At 39.0% G+C, this 14,167-nt stretch overlaps 1 protein-coding gene across 4 annotated transcripts in view; it reads right to left on the bottom strand.

Annotated features, from left to right (window-relative positions):
* nlgn2a (neuroligin 2a) overlaps nucleotides 1–14,167 on the bottom strand; it is a 145,971-nt gene that overhangs the window by 22,729 nt on the left and 109,075 nt on the right. The window contains exon 5 of one of the 4 annotated variants that reach the window (XM_015051046.1): nucleotides 13,064–13,074. The exons of the other annotated variants lie outside the window; for them this stretch is intronic. Within the exon in view, the coding sequence (XP_014906532.1) occupies nucleotides 13,072–13,074 (3 nt within the window). The 3' untranslated portion in view covers nucleotides 13,064–13,071. Of the gene's footprint in view, nucleotides 1–13,063; nucleotides 13,075–14,167 lie in introns of those variants that run through there. 4 annotated transcript variants of the gene reach the window in all.

The raw sequence follows: 14,167 nt of genomic DNA, 5'->3' as shown, positions 1-14,167 counted from the left end.
TTAAGAAAAACTTAAATGATTAAAACTAAAAGTAATAATTTAAAAAATGAAAGGTTGATTAAAAAAGAAAGTCAATGAAATGATGAATTGTAGATGATTAAAGCAAATTAGACCATTCCTGTGAAGCACTTTGTATTGCCTTGTTGCTGAAAATGTGCTTTATAAATAAAATTACCTTTAAAGAAAATTGTAGTTTAACAAAAGAACATGTGGTGGATAAACTTCACTCTATACGCGTTCACAGGTTGAGTTTAGTTTCCTTGCTTATTACATAATTCTTCAGATTTGCATTCAGACACCTCTTGCTGTCGTGCCTCTGAAGCAGAAACCCTGTCAGATCACGGCGGACTCAATGATTTATGACAAGCTGTGTACAAGAAGTCGCCATCTGAAAGCATCGCAGCAGCAGATTGCGCGGTGACAGACACTACGCTGACCTCACAGCCCTAATTGTGCTGCGCGTATCGCTGCGAACGGGGAAGTCGCTACACCCACAGGCGAGGCGGAGGAAAAGCTGTGAAATGTTTTCAGCGTCGGTGTTGATCCGCGGCGGCGCTGTCTGTGGTGCTGAATGTTTAACTGGAGCTATGAATGAGCAGCAATCTGTGGCCAAATGTTACGCAAACTGCTAATGCAGTCGGCTTTGAGGAAAGAGCAACGATACAGTATGATCTTATTTATTTGCTGCAAACTGCATGGCAACGTATGGATGCACTTTGCTGGACAATAAACTGTCTCAGAAATGTTTGTTGTAAACAAAAATACAGTTTTTTTCTTAACAAGTAACATAAATGATGGTACAATAATGTAGGTTTGCTCTCTCTAACATCAAAAAACTAACACTGTTCAAAATCCACATCTTTCACATTTTTGTGTTTCCATTTGTGCCTCAGCTGCTTCTAAAAAAACAACCCAAGCACTTGAAAAACAAACAGTACCTTCATCTTTTTTGGTACCTAAAGAATTAGCCACTTAAAAAAAAAAAAGATCTCCTGATCATTAAGCACTGCGCAGTTGCCTAGCAACCCCAGCCTTATTACCTAGCAACTGAAGTGGAGCTCCAGCATGTTTGGTCAACTGGATTTTACCGCTGTATGAGTTGTACAATGGCTGCTGAAAATGACAAGTGTTTAGTTGTTGACTTATAATCCAGAAACCCATTGATGGATTCCTATTGGTTGTGCAGAAGGCTCCACTTCTGCTCTTCAAAGGCTTACGGTTGTATGCATCTGTTTGCAGCCAATTTCACATGCGAGTGCAAAAAGTGTAATGAACATGTTTATAACACTTAGAGACTGATCCCAACTTGTTCAAGAAAGCATGGCAGGTCACCTTTAATTTAGCAAAGAATACTTAACACTGGAAAAGATTTTAAATATCCAAAAATACCAAAAACAACAAAATGAAGCAGAAATGAAAACCCACACAAAACAGTATTTCTTTATTCTCTAAAAAAAAAAGGCCTTTTAAAAAAATTATGAAACTTATTTCAACTCATCATGAGATTAACTGATTTATTGCGACAGTCGTAACGTAGCTGAAATACCAAAACGTCCGACTTTTCCAGGTGTTTGCAAACTTGTATTGAGGCGCAGAGATCCAATGATGGCTGCCTCCACTCCATCCATTCATCCATCCATCCATCCATCCATCCATCCATTAATTACCGCTTCCTGGTTCAAATCCCTCCTCTTCCTCTCTCATTCTCCAGGCACCTTCCATTCAGAGCTGTAGGAGACTCACTGAGCAGCAGGATCATGCAGAGGGAGCCCTTTGTGTGTGTGTGTGTGTGTGTGTGTGTGTGTGTGTCTGCGTGTGTGTGCAGGAAGGGTAATTTGCATGCATTGCTCCTGGCCACCTCAGCCTCAGAAGCCCTGAAGAGATGGCCCTTTGAGCTGCAGTGAAAGCGATGGGGTGTATTATTTATGTGGGAGCAAGAGAGAGTTTGGAGGATGAGAGGTAGGAGAGCAAAAAAAAAAAAAAACGTGAGAAAAAGGAGACATGACTTGTACTGTATAATGATGACTACGGCCTGTCAGCCCGTCTTCTATCCAGAATGGAGAACATGTGAATGAACGTATGTTTGCAACCATGTAGACCATAAAAAGTCAGCCTTGAGGTGAACTCTGGCCCCTGATTTCCCCTGACAGCTGAGTTTATATTTTGGGTTTGCCTCCCAGGTAGCCGGGCTCTTTGATCCTCTAATAATTTTACTACCACAGCTTATTCAAATAAGAGTCACTGCAAATACAACCCACTTCTGGTTTCCGGTAGAGGAGTCTGAATGAGCTCTAAAACGCCTTATAAAACATAAAAAAAATAATAAAACTTTGTTCTCTGAGTGGTTCCTCTTTCTGTGCAGCATAAAGGATTACAATTAATATCCTTTCATATTTGCAGGGTAGCTATTTAACGTCTTTTTAGCTCATAGATGCATACATAATGAATTAATTCTCTATTTTTGTTCAAGGTTATCTCTGCTTCACAGTATTGCAGGATATTTTCCCGGGGCTGCAGGTTCTGCTAACACAACGCTGCCCAAGCGGCTCTGAAACGGCCGAGTCAGCATTTCAAAATGTGAAGCGTATCAACAAACTGAATGATTAATGACAAAAGATGAGAAAAGTTTATGACTTTCTCTTACTACCCCCATATCACTGCATATGAAATCTAAGTGAAGCTGTGGAAGAATCAGCTGACGTGACGCAACGCTTCCCTGCACCAGACATGGCGAAACTCACAGACTCAGCTGGAAGTTTGGCATCAGATTGTTGTCAATTTCCAAACTGCAACATCAATGTTTGGGCTTCATTCATGAAACCAATTCATTTACACTTGAACAAAACACTTGACCATTTTTGTATGTGTTAATCTTGAGCGATTTGATGCCATTTAAGTAACACATGAGTGTTTATCTCCATACTTTGTAGGTCAATAAATTATATTTTATTCCATTCATCTCTAAGCAGAATGTTAACCTGCAGCCAGTGTGAGGAAAATCTGCACAATACATTATTTTTACTTTAAATGCTTTGCAAATCGGCACTTAAAGTAAGTTAGAAGTTTAGGTTTATGTATGATTTTCCACACGAAATATGTTTCCAGTACAAATGTTTGCAAAGTTTGATATTCTGATTATGTCCAAAAAAGCCACAATTTTGCAATTGTGGTGTTTCCATTAAATAAAAAAAAACAATTAAAATCGTATGTGAATGAGTTTGTTTACGCGATAATTCGTCAAAACAAAATGCTGCGGCATCATCCTCCAGCCACTTCCTGTTGTCTTCTTCGTGGTTTCCACCAGCAGTAACAGCCAGTTCTGATGTGAAAGATGCAGTTTTGGAAAATAAACCAATTTTGATTTAGCCAAAGAAAAAAAAATCACCTCCTCCTAGTGCCAAAACTTATCCAAAAACAAGTTTCAAAATTTATATTATATTAGAAATGGCAAATGTAGTCAACGGAAACTACATTTAGCGAAAATGTTTTCTATTCTTAAATGAGTTGCAAGTGAGTTCAAACAAAACTAAAATGCCATCTGGGGTTCCTGTATACATACAGTATGTATAGCAAGTATTAAATTATATCAAAGTAATCACATTCTCTCAAATATTAGCATCACTTTGACATAAATGTGATAAATGTTGCTTTCTTCCTGCAAAGCTTAACAGGCCAGCAGGTAAGTGTTACCCAGGGACGCTCCAGTCCCCTGTAAGGTCTGTCAGTGTGCGCTGGTTCTTAAATGGGATGCTTAATTGATAGGACAGCCTGTATCAGACTTCATCAAATCCCATTAGATGCACTTCATCAGTCCCAGTGTTAAATAAGATGATATCCCAGATTGCGCTACAGAAGCCGAGCCAGAAGAACACGGGCGGCCAAAGCCTGGGAGCTTATTATCTAAGCACTGTTAAAGTCGGCCCAATTCCCCGCAGGCTAAAAAGATCATTTAAAATGGACTCTGTGGTGCTGGATCCCATTTCTGCCTTCATTGCTCATCCACAGCATACAGAGGTGACTGGGAATCTTTAAGGAAACCAGAGGGGATGTGGGGGACACTCACACGAGAAATGACTGCAGAGAGAGTGGAAGGAGGGAGGACAGGCATGAATGAAGCAAAATGAGACAGAGATTGTTGTGATCATGTGATGCAGGGAAGTAAAATCCACCCACGCGTGCATCAACGCTCATATTCTAACCTCGACTTCTCTTTATTCTCCCCGTCTCTCTCTGGCGTTTGGGCTATAAATAGTCTGGAGCTGAGCTGCTGCTGCTGCTGCTGCTAATTCCTTCATTCAGAGAGCAGGAAAGCAGGAACACACCGGGCCTTTCAGGCATTCAGGCCCAGCCCAACAGGAAAACACAAGAACAGACCCGCTATGCTCCTCCTCGAACACTTCCTGCAGCTTCCTCTCAAAGTGTTTCCTTTCTGAAGATCCCAGTATGTTCACCGTTGATCCTTCAGATGCAACCAAAGGAGTAAATATTGTTTAAATTAAAGTACTGCTAGGGCTGCAACTACCAATTATTTTATATGTCACTTCTATCAATTCTTCTGTCGATTAATCCATTAAATGTGACTTAGTACGCTTCCTTGGACAAGTTAGGATAATTCTATGGTCTACACAAAACATGTTCAGTAATTTTTTTTGCACTAAATCATTCTTGGATAATGAGATAGTCTCAGTTTTGAGCTGTTTTAGGGCGTCTTGTCACTTTAATTCCAAATAAGCTGCTGCTGGTCACGCCTCCAACTCAACATTTACACTCACATGTGAAAATGGCTGCAAACAGACGCACAATTATACAACCGTACATGTTTGAAAAGCAGAAGTGGAGCCTCCTGCACAACTAACAACAATGTAACAAGTGGTTTCTGGGTGGTACATCAACAACAAAACACCAGTCGTATCCAGCAGCCATTGTTCAGCGCATACAGCAGTAAATCCAGCTGCAACTTCGCTGGGGTTGCTAGGTAACGGGCGGAACTCTGCTGGGGTTGCTAGGTAATGGGCGGAACTCTGCTGGGGTTGCTAGGTAACAGCCGGTGCCTGCTGAAATGTGACGGTACATTCCAGAGGTTTTTAAAACGGCTCATTTTCCAGGCACCAAAAAACATTAACTTCTTGATAAAAACTAGCCGGGTTGTTTTTTTAAGAGGTTGGGTTGTTGTGTTTAGAAGCAGCAGAAACCCAAATGGATCTCTGCAGACTGTAAATTTTGCATAATATGTCCCCTTTAATTGAATTGAAAAACTGGCACTTTCTGCAGACTTTTTATTCAGCCGCTTCAAGACTTTTTCCAAGTCCTTCCATTGTAAAAAGTGAAGACTTTTGATTTGCTTGGCCCACTATTACAACAATAGGATATGTGCATGTTTGGTTCTGAATAAGTCTTTGGACTGTTAAGGCTTACCAGGAAATGGGAGCTATGATTTTCTTTTCATTATTACGAAGATATTAAATGAAAGATTTTTCAGTCTCCAAAATCTGACAGAAAGGAAGTTTTACAACTTAAATGTGATCACTTTAAAACATAAGATATATAATAAATGATATACAGCTGTATCAGATCTTATTTCTTTTATGATATTTAATATCAGTTTGGAGATAGAGCATCATCAAGGCAAGTCCCAAAGAGAGAAACTCAGAGTTAGAGCCAGACATGGAAACTAAAAGCCTTTAAAACCTCTGCCATGTTTTACCATGCATCACTTTTTATCTTTACATCTTAAAGCCACATTCGATTCGTCTGCACAGCTCATGTCTGGATTTAACACCTGCAGCTGATGTCGGGCGTGTACGAGTAACGAGGACCAAGGCAGGAAATTCTGACAAACCTCATGTCTCATTTTCTGGCAGGAGGAAGTTGGACTCTCCGCAGTTCAAACGGACTCACTAATGCTTCTGTTCATGCTCAGCCATTCACAACCATTTACCTCACATCAGTTTGATTTTACAGGATAAATCTGCAGAGAAAAATCTCACTTCTTTAAGGGTTGCAACCTCCTTCATGGTTATTACCCGATTTGCAAAAGACCAGTAAAAACCCTAAAATTAATATTTCTTCTTAATCCAGTTTTTAATTTCAGGCTGTATTTTCCTTTGCATATTTTACTATCAGCAAAAAGGTAAAATTTTCAAAAATCCACAAATACTGGGCCGTGAATCAGCTGATGTATAAAACTGCATTCAATTCACTTTCTTTCCAAAGTCGAGGTACATTTAATATCCACCAGAGGGCAATTTGTATTAGAGCTGGCAGAAAAAGCAACGAATAGAGTAAATAAGATAAAAACCATGACAGTAGAGACATCAAAACACAACTACTGATAGCTACAACATTCAAGAAGAACAAAAATTAATACTTAAATCTGTTGCTTCTTCAGATTTTTGTATAAATAAACTGAATAGAATTTCACAGAATGAGTCCCCACATGCTTCATTACACTTACGAATATAAAACTCTGCTGGTTTGTTCAGACAGACAGATTTGTAATTATCATAATATGTTTAAAGTTAGAATCAAACATGGAGAACCAACATTTAGTTTTATACTTTTAATATCGGAGCAAGACCGAAAGAAACTCCTATTAGTTTATAAATGATGAACTATTTATTCTTATTAAACATGGGGAGCCAACGTTTAGTTTTATACTTTCACCCTTTGGTTTGTTGTTTTGTTTGTATTTCCTTCTAATTCACTGAAGTGCCTCCTTGCTGAAAATGTGCTACACAAATAAAACTACCTTACCTTAGTTAAAGTTAGCAGATTATATTCACTCGGAACAGTTTCCAATGCAACAAACTGAACTAAATGTCACTGAACTTCTCTCCAATGTGATGTGAATACAACTGACTTTTGTACTTTTCCAGAAGTTGCATTGTTTCTATGTGGAATGAACAACTTTCTGAAAGGCAAACAGAAAACGCGGCGTTGCCTCGTATGACAGGAGAGAATGACAATAAGCGAAAAAGAAGAACAAGAAGACGACAACATTCACTTCAGGTGCAAAGACTGAGACGGACTCCATAATTTGACAGGAAGGCTGCAGGTGTTCTGACCTCCAGCCTAATCTCCAGATCCCAAACTTCAATCAGAATCTGCTTCTTGTCATGTCCTTGTCTATTTTATTAAAGACTCAAGTTTGTCTTTCAGTCGTGGAGTGCAGACTTGCATTAATGAAAACTGTAGGGTGTGTGATGAAGGGTCTGTGAGCTGCACCGTTCATTCCTGGCTACAGAAAGATGTATGATCTATATTTTCCCACCTTTCTCCTATCTTTGCACCGTGACACGTATCCACTGAGCCTGCCTGGAGAGAGTGCTGATACAAAAGAGCTAGAAGAGAATAATCAAGGATTTCTCCGACATGAGAAAGAATGTATTTCATATTTCCACTGCTGCTTGCTGGCATCCTCGTCTCTCTTTCTATTATTTATCTCTTTGTTTTCATTCAACTTCGGCCCTTTTGACGATGCCGCAGCATGGCCCAGCGGACGCCGTGAGCATTATTGTATTAGTATTGAACTCCTCTTGATGAATCTCCGCAGAAAATTGAAATATTGCAGGATGGGGAGACTCGGGAGTTTGAGCTTGATGCATGGAGATAGATGAAGTATTGGATGGAATAATTTATGGGGCGCTCTGCTCGCACCCTGCGGCTCAGCCAAGGAAGCGCATCACTGACAACGCTGAGGTTAGCAGATCAAATCTCCAAGGGCTATCTGGCAAAACCAATGCGACGCCTTCTTGAGGCGACTAATTGAAGAGAGCGAACATCTTAAAAGGCGCCTTTGTAGCAGTTTATTGGTATGAAACCCAAGCTTACCACACAATAGGCTGGTTAAAAACGTGGTAAGTGGCTGATTTGGCTCCAGACAATGAATCTGCTGATCAGCAGTTTTAGAAATGAGCTGAAAAAATAATACGGTCATCACAACAATGGTGCTTACAGATAGTTTAATGGCCTGAAAAAGACTAATTAATAGCTAAATCCCAAATGTGTTCTTAAATTGATGTCTTAAAATAAGAAAATACTGTTTGACTGATTAGCTGCCGAAGCTCTACAATAATGAATCCTCCGCAATTGGCCACTGTTGCAGGGTATAATGCTGATCAATTTGACTTTTTTAAAATTAGGTTCATTTATTTTGATTATCTGCATTCATAGGATTACTTAATTTGATTTAAAATGTGCAAAAGACAAGAATTCAGTGGTTTCTGAATGGCAAGCCAACAACAAGCAGCCGTTGTACAGCACATGCAGCGGTAAAACCAGCTGACCAAATGTTCTGGAACTCAGCTTGGGTTGCTAGGTAACGGGAGGAACTCTGCTGGGGTTGCTAGGTAACGGGAGGAACTCTGCTGGGGTTGCTAGGTGACGGGCAGTGCCTGCTGATTTGTGACATTACATTCCAGAGGTTTTTGAAACAGCTTTTTTCACTAAACCACAAAAAACATTAACATATTGCCAAAAACTACCTGGGTGTTCTTTTTAAGAACTTGGGTAGTTTTTAGAAGCAGCAGAGTCCCAAATGGAAGAATGAAAACGTGCAAGCTGTGAATTTTGCACAATACGTCCCAGTTAGTGGAATTGAAAATCTGGCACTTTCTGCAGATTTTTCGTTTAGCCACTTAAGCCTTTTTCCGTGTCCAGTAATTGAATTGCCTTTGTGGGGAAGAGGGGTGAGTTTAGCGCTGTGACTTGCGAGATCCACCAGGGGGACTCAGGAGTATTGAGTGGTTTTTTTCTCGCTCAACACAAGAGAGTGAGCGGAAGAGCAGTGATTTTGTTTCCTGCAATCATTTCATCATTTTAAGGTAATTAGTGGGGTAAGAATTGTAAGAGAATGACATGAGGATGTATGCTAGCCCTGTATGTATTTAGTTTGCTTTGCATCACAGAGTAGTTTGTTTGGTGCTAATGTGCAGCGTGAAAAGTCTTCAGCTAACTAGTTTAGCTTTACTGCTAACGGCAGGAGGCCTCGTGTCCCGTTATGGCGTCTGGCAGTTTGATTTGTTTAAATAAGAATAATCGGCTGCCTATTAATTATTTCTGTACAGTTGGTACAAGTAATGTAAAACACTTGGTTTTGTTGAAAAATGTAGTTTAAATAATTTGCAGTTAAAAAGATTATACAAAAATGATGGAATTATAAGATGCTCTCTTTGTCATGAGAATATTTTTGTTTTGTTGTCTGTAACACATTTTGTGTGACTTTGTCTCCTGTGATCATTTCTCTTGCTATTTTCCTTCTTTTAAGGGCTAACACTACCATTTACACGTTTACACTAAAATCAGCTTCAGCTCCGTGTTAATGGCTGCTGACTGCTGAGAGAATCATGGGTTTTTCTGCGGGCTTGGGGGCGGTGGGGGTCCTTCCTTTTCCCTGCCTCGTCCATCGATCCAGCGTGACTCCGAATGAGCCACACGAAAACCTCTTTCTATGATTTATGGGATGTTGTCTCCAAGGGAACCAATGGAGACCCCAGCCTCCCTCTGCTTGGTGAGAAAGAGCACCCTGCCAGCTTCCCTTAGGCCTAAAACATAATATTATAGAACCACAGGAAAGGTGAAACAAGATGGGTAATAATTAACATCGCACATAACAGTTGAACTGTGAAGTTAATTTTCTACTGCAACCGGTGGAAATCCAAGACCATCCATCACTAACCCAGGGTGGTGAAACATAATATTTATAGGGTGGAAAGGTTACAGGGAGTATTATGTATTATATATGACTATGCACAGCAAAGGGATAAAGCTTTAAAAACAGGACAGGATGCATCAGGCAGCTTGACAGGTTGGTTGCCCCTAGCAACCTGCAGAATTCATCACGATCTTTGGGTTTTTAAACCTGGAGTGATGGTGAGGCACAGATTCTTACCATACCAACTTTATTTATAAAGCACTTTAAAACAACCACAGCTGATACAAAGTGCTGTACATTAAAACACAACATGACAATAAAAAATAAAATAAAATAAATAAATAATAATAATAAAAATCAACATACAATTTAAAACTAGATCCTGCTGGAGTTGAAAGCCAAGTAAAATAGATGGGTTTTAAGACGAGCTTTAAAAGTGGACAGAGAAGGGGCCTCTCTAACCTGTCGTTCCATAACTTGGGGCCCATGACAGAGAAAGCCCTGTCCCCTCTGAGCTTCCTTTTGGATCTCAGTACCTACAAGAGCAGCTGATCTGCCGACCTGAGAGACCGATAGGGTATATAGAGGTGAAGAAGCTCAGAGAGGTAAGCCGGGGCAAGATTATGCAGTGATTTAAAAACAAACATAAGAATTTTAAAATGAATCCTAAAATATACAGGCAGCCAGTGAAGTGAGGCCAGGACAGGGGTCACATGCTCTCTCTTTCGAGTTCCTGTCAAAAGTCGTGCAGCAGCATTCTGAACCAGCTGCAGACGTGAGAGCAGCGACTGACTGACTCCCAGATAAAGTGAGTTACAGTAATCCAATCGAGTCGAAATAAAAGCGTGGATCACTGTTTCAAAATGCTGCCTGGAAAGAAAAGATTTCACTGATGCCAATCGCCTTAAATGATAAAAACTGGACTTAACCACGGCTCTGATTTGGCTGTCCAATTTGAAATCACTGTCCACCTTAAAACCAACAGGGGAAGAATATAAAAGGTTGATGGACAACTTCCATCTAAAAACTAAGTTTTGGTGCCAGTGTGTGGGGTTTGGTTCCCAACACAAAATGGACATTATAAAGTTGACTTAAATTAGAAATGAGTCAAAGAGGTATAAAAACTTAAAATTTTATGTTAATTCAACTTGAGTTAATAATGTACATTTTTTATAATTTTTTTTTTATTATTTCTCCAAACTAATCATTGCTAAAGACATGTCAACTTTATTGAAGTTGTAGCAACAGCTTTTATTAAGTATTTTGAAAAGTATGACAAGAGAGAATGTCAATAAGCAAGCAGTGTTGGGGGCAACTGTTAACGTTTTTCTTTTTGTTGATTTTTTTTTATCACAGTAGTGTTTTATGCTTAGTGTTTTATTGAACACAATCACAACAGCTAAACCTCAAAGTAGTTTCTTGACACCATCGGGCAAAAAACTAGCCAAAATTAAGCTAATAGCAAGTCAGAATCAAGCAAATAACTAGTTATAGTCAAGCTAGCAACTACACAGTCTCAAGCACTCACCTAGGTAGATTCAAGCTAATAACTGGCAAAAGTTGCACAACAAGCAGTCGGAGTTAGGCTAACAAGTAACTACAATCAAGCAACAACCAGTAGTTGATGAGCTAACATCTAGTCAAACTCAAGCTAATCACCACAAAGAGTAACTAGCTAGAGTAAAGCTAATAATTAGTCAGAGTCAACATAATAAAGAAGAGTTGCAGTTAAGCTAATAGCTCTTCAGTTTAAAGCTAACACCGAGAACGAGGCAGCTAGCTAGCCTCAAGTAACACATATTTATACCAGGATTCAGCACCTGTAGCTGCTTACCAAATTATTCTCTGCCTTCCTGTACTATATATAAAAAGTCATAGCAAGTCATGTGACTTCCTGTTTCCTAACTAGTTAATCTACTAATCTAGTTGTCCACTCAAAGAGGAATTTCCTCCATCTAAAGCTTAAACCAATACACAGGAATATTCTTTAAACCTTAGATTGTTTTCAAGAGGGAAATGCTTTCACTGCTTTTTATATCTGAACATTTTGGGTGTTACTTTGTTAAATTACACACAGATTTCTAGATGTATCCTCATGGTAACCAGCAGCTACTCACAGCCGACCAACTCTAAGTCCAAGAAAACAAAACATAAGATTATGAATAGGAAAGGAAAGCTAATAAAACCTCAGTGAATGTTGCTGAATTTTAGCAGACTTTTAATACATTTTGTGCATCAGCAGGAATGATCCTAGTTTAAAATAAATAGTACATCGATTTAAACGACAGCCTAATGCAAAACCAGTGAGGTATAAAGGAGCTATTAAGATCTTATAAAGTATTTTTCCAAACTGGTTTTGACTTTGAGTTGCTGTGAATGGTGGAAATTCACCCTTGAACAGGCTCCAGTCTAATTAGCCATTAGCTTCACAGCTAGGGCGTTAGCATGACTCCCTTATTAGCGTCTTTATGATTCTCCTAACTGAAGAAAACTTTGCTACCTACTGCAAGTAAAATGCTTCTTTTGTCTGTTTCATGGTACTTCAAAACAACTTAACTGTATTTTTAAATCAGATGATTCTAGAGTATAAATAATGTTTTATTTTTCCAAACATGCTAAGAAAATATTGGCATTAAGGGGGTCATATGTTAAAAATATAACATTAAAATCTTTTTCCAGAGGAAACAGTAGCAACCGATGAATTAAATCTTCAACTGTTGTAATCTCACCAACACATTCATGCACGAGTGGGAAGGAATTAAAAATAATAAAAACACACGGCTTTCTTTGCAACATTTGTTAAACATTTAAGTATTAGATAAAGAGTCATGAGTAATTGCCAAATGATACCAAACATGTTTATCTATAAGCAAGCATGCATTCATGTCAGTGTTCCACTTTTTTCCCCTTTGCAACGACGGCAGCATTAAGAAGTAATTCTGCAGGATTAATCCACTTAAAACTGGAGGAGATTTTAAAGGATTCTGTCTAAAGGGTGCCCTAAAAAAGGAAAGGAGGATTCAAAATGAAGCCTGCGGAGGTTGGAAACTATGAAAAGAAGCAAATAAAAACTGGAGCATACTCAATGTATATGTGTCATTATGCGACAAGCTCAGATTTATACTGCCCAAAACCTGATGTTATCTTTGTTCCCCTAATCCAATTTACCAAAGTCCCTACACTGCAAAAACACAAAACATTACCTAGTATTTTTGGTCTAACTTCTAGTGCAAAATCTTAGTGCACTTGAAATAAGACAAAACTAAATTACAAGTAAATTTTCTCAAGTTTAATATTGATTAAAAGCCAGATTATTTCACTTATAGCAAAACATTTTTCCCACAAGTGAAACAATCTGCAAGTGGAACTAATATGTGACTGACATGACGCTGTCATGAAGGAGTCTTCACAAATATTCATCACTGTTGTCAGGAAATAATGCAACTTTTAATGCAATTTTGCATTGTCATTATTTACCGAATAAGAAAAAGTTGACACTTAAAATAGAACTTTAATGGAAGTTTTAATGCAACTTTGCATTAAAAGTGTAATTATTTACAAAATAAGGCAAAGTGGACATTTAAAATAGACTTTTATTGGACACTATAATGTAACTTTGCATTAAAGTGTCATTATTTATCAAATGACACTTCTAATAAAGTGCTACCGTTAGTTTTTGTCTTATTTTGAGTATACTAAGGTAATTGCACTGGAAACTAGACACAAAATACTTTGTAAGATTCTGTGTTTTTGCAGTCTGTGTCCTCCTCTCAGCAGGAGCTGCAAACAAAATATTCAGAACAAGAGTGGGAGGAAAAGAGGCGGAAAACAAAGAGATTAACCTGCACACACCACACTAATAATGATTTCTGGCGCCACTCAGGATGCTCCGTGAATACTGAAACTCCATGCAAATAAATTTCCACAGTCAGAATCCGTTTTACATCTGTGTGACATTTCCACCAACAGGACAGGATGTAAGCAAGCTGCTGGTACAGTATGTACCGTATGCGTTTCTGCATGTGTTATTTTACATTTCATCTCAGACGACGGGGAGGAAGAAGTGTGTGTGTGTGTGTGAGATGTGATGCGTGGCGTCGTCGTGCTGTTTGAGAAGCTGAGAGTGGCCGTGACGAGGTGTTGAGGGCTGCAGTGTTGGAGAGGAGAGGGGGAGGAGACGGTGCGTTAGAGCTGTCAGGAGACGGGAGAGCAGAAAACTTGGAGTGAGGGAATGTTCAGAGTTCGTTATGACACACAAACCAACCACTTCAAGCAAGGAAGCAAACAGGACAGCGTGTAAATGGTCTTGAATTGGACCAATTTACTTTTTGGCCAAAGTCCTGAGATGGATTTTGCTGGCATTTCAAATGTATTCCTCTCAGTCTTTATTTCTCGACTTTGACTGGGCCATTTTAACACACGCGCATGCCTAATTCTAAGCAATTTCTTTCCACACTGCAAAAATATAAAAGTCTTAGGTATTTCTTCTGGTGCAAATATCTAAGCACGCCTGAA

The sequence above is a fragment of the Poecilia latipinna genome, unplaced genomic scaffold (assembly GCF_001443285.1).
Source record: "Poecilia latipinna isolate Pla-1442-1.1 unplaced genomic scaffold, P_latipinna-1.0 Scaffold1026, whole genome shotgun sequence".
NCBI classification, from domain to species: Eukaryota; Metazoa; Chordata; class Actinopteri; order Cyprinodontiformes; family Poeciliidae; genus Poecilia; species Poecilia latipinna.
The sequence above is the reverse complement of the archived record's forward strand: the minus strand, read 5'-3'. Positions and strand labels throughout refer to the sequence as shown.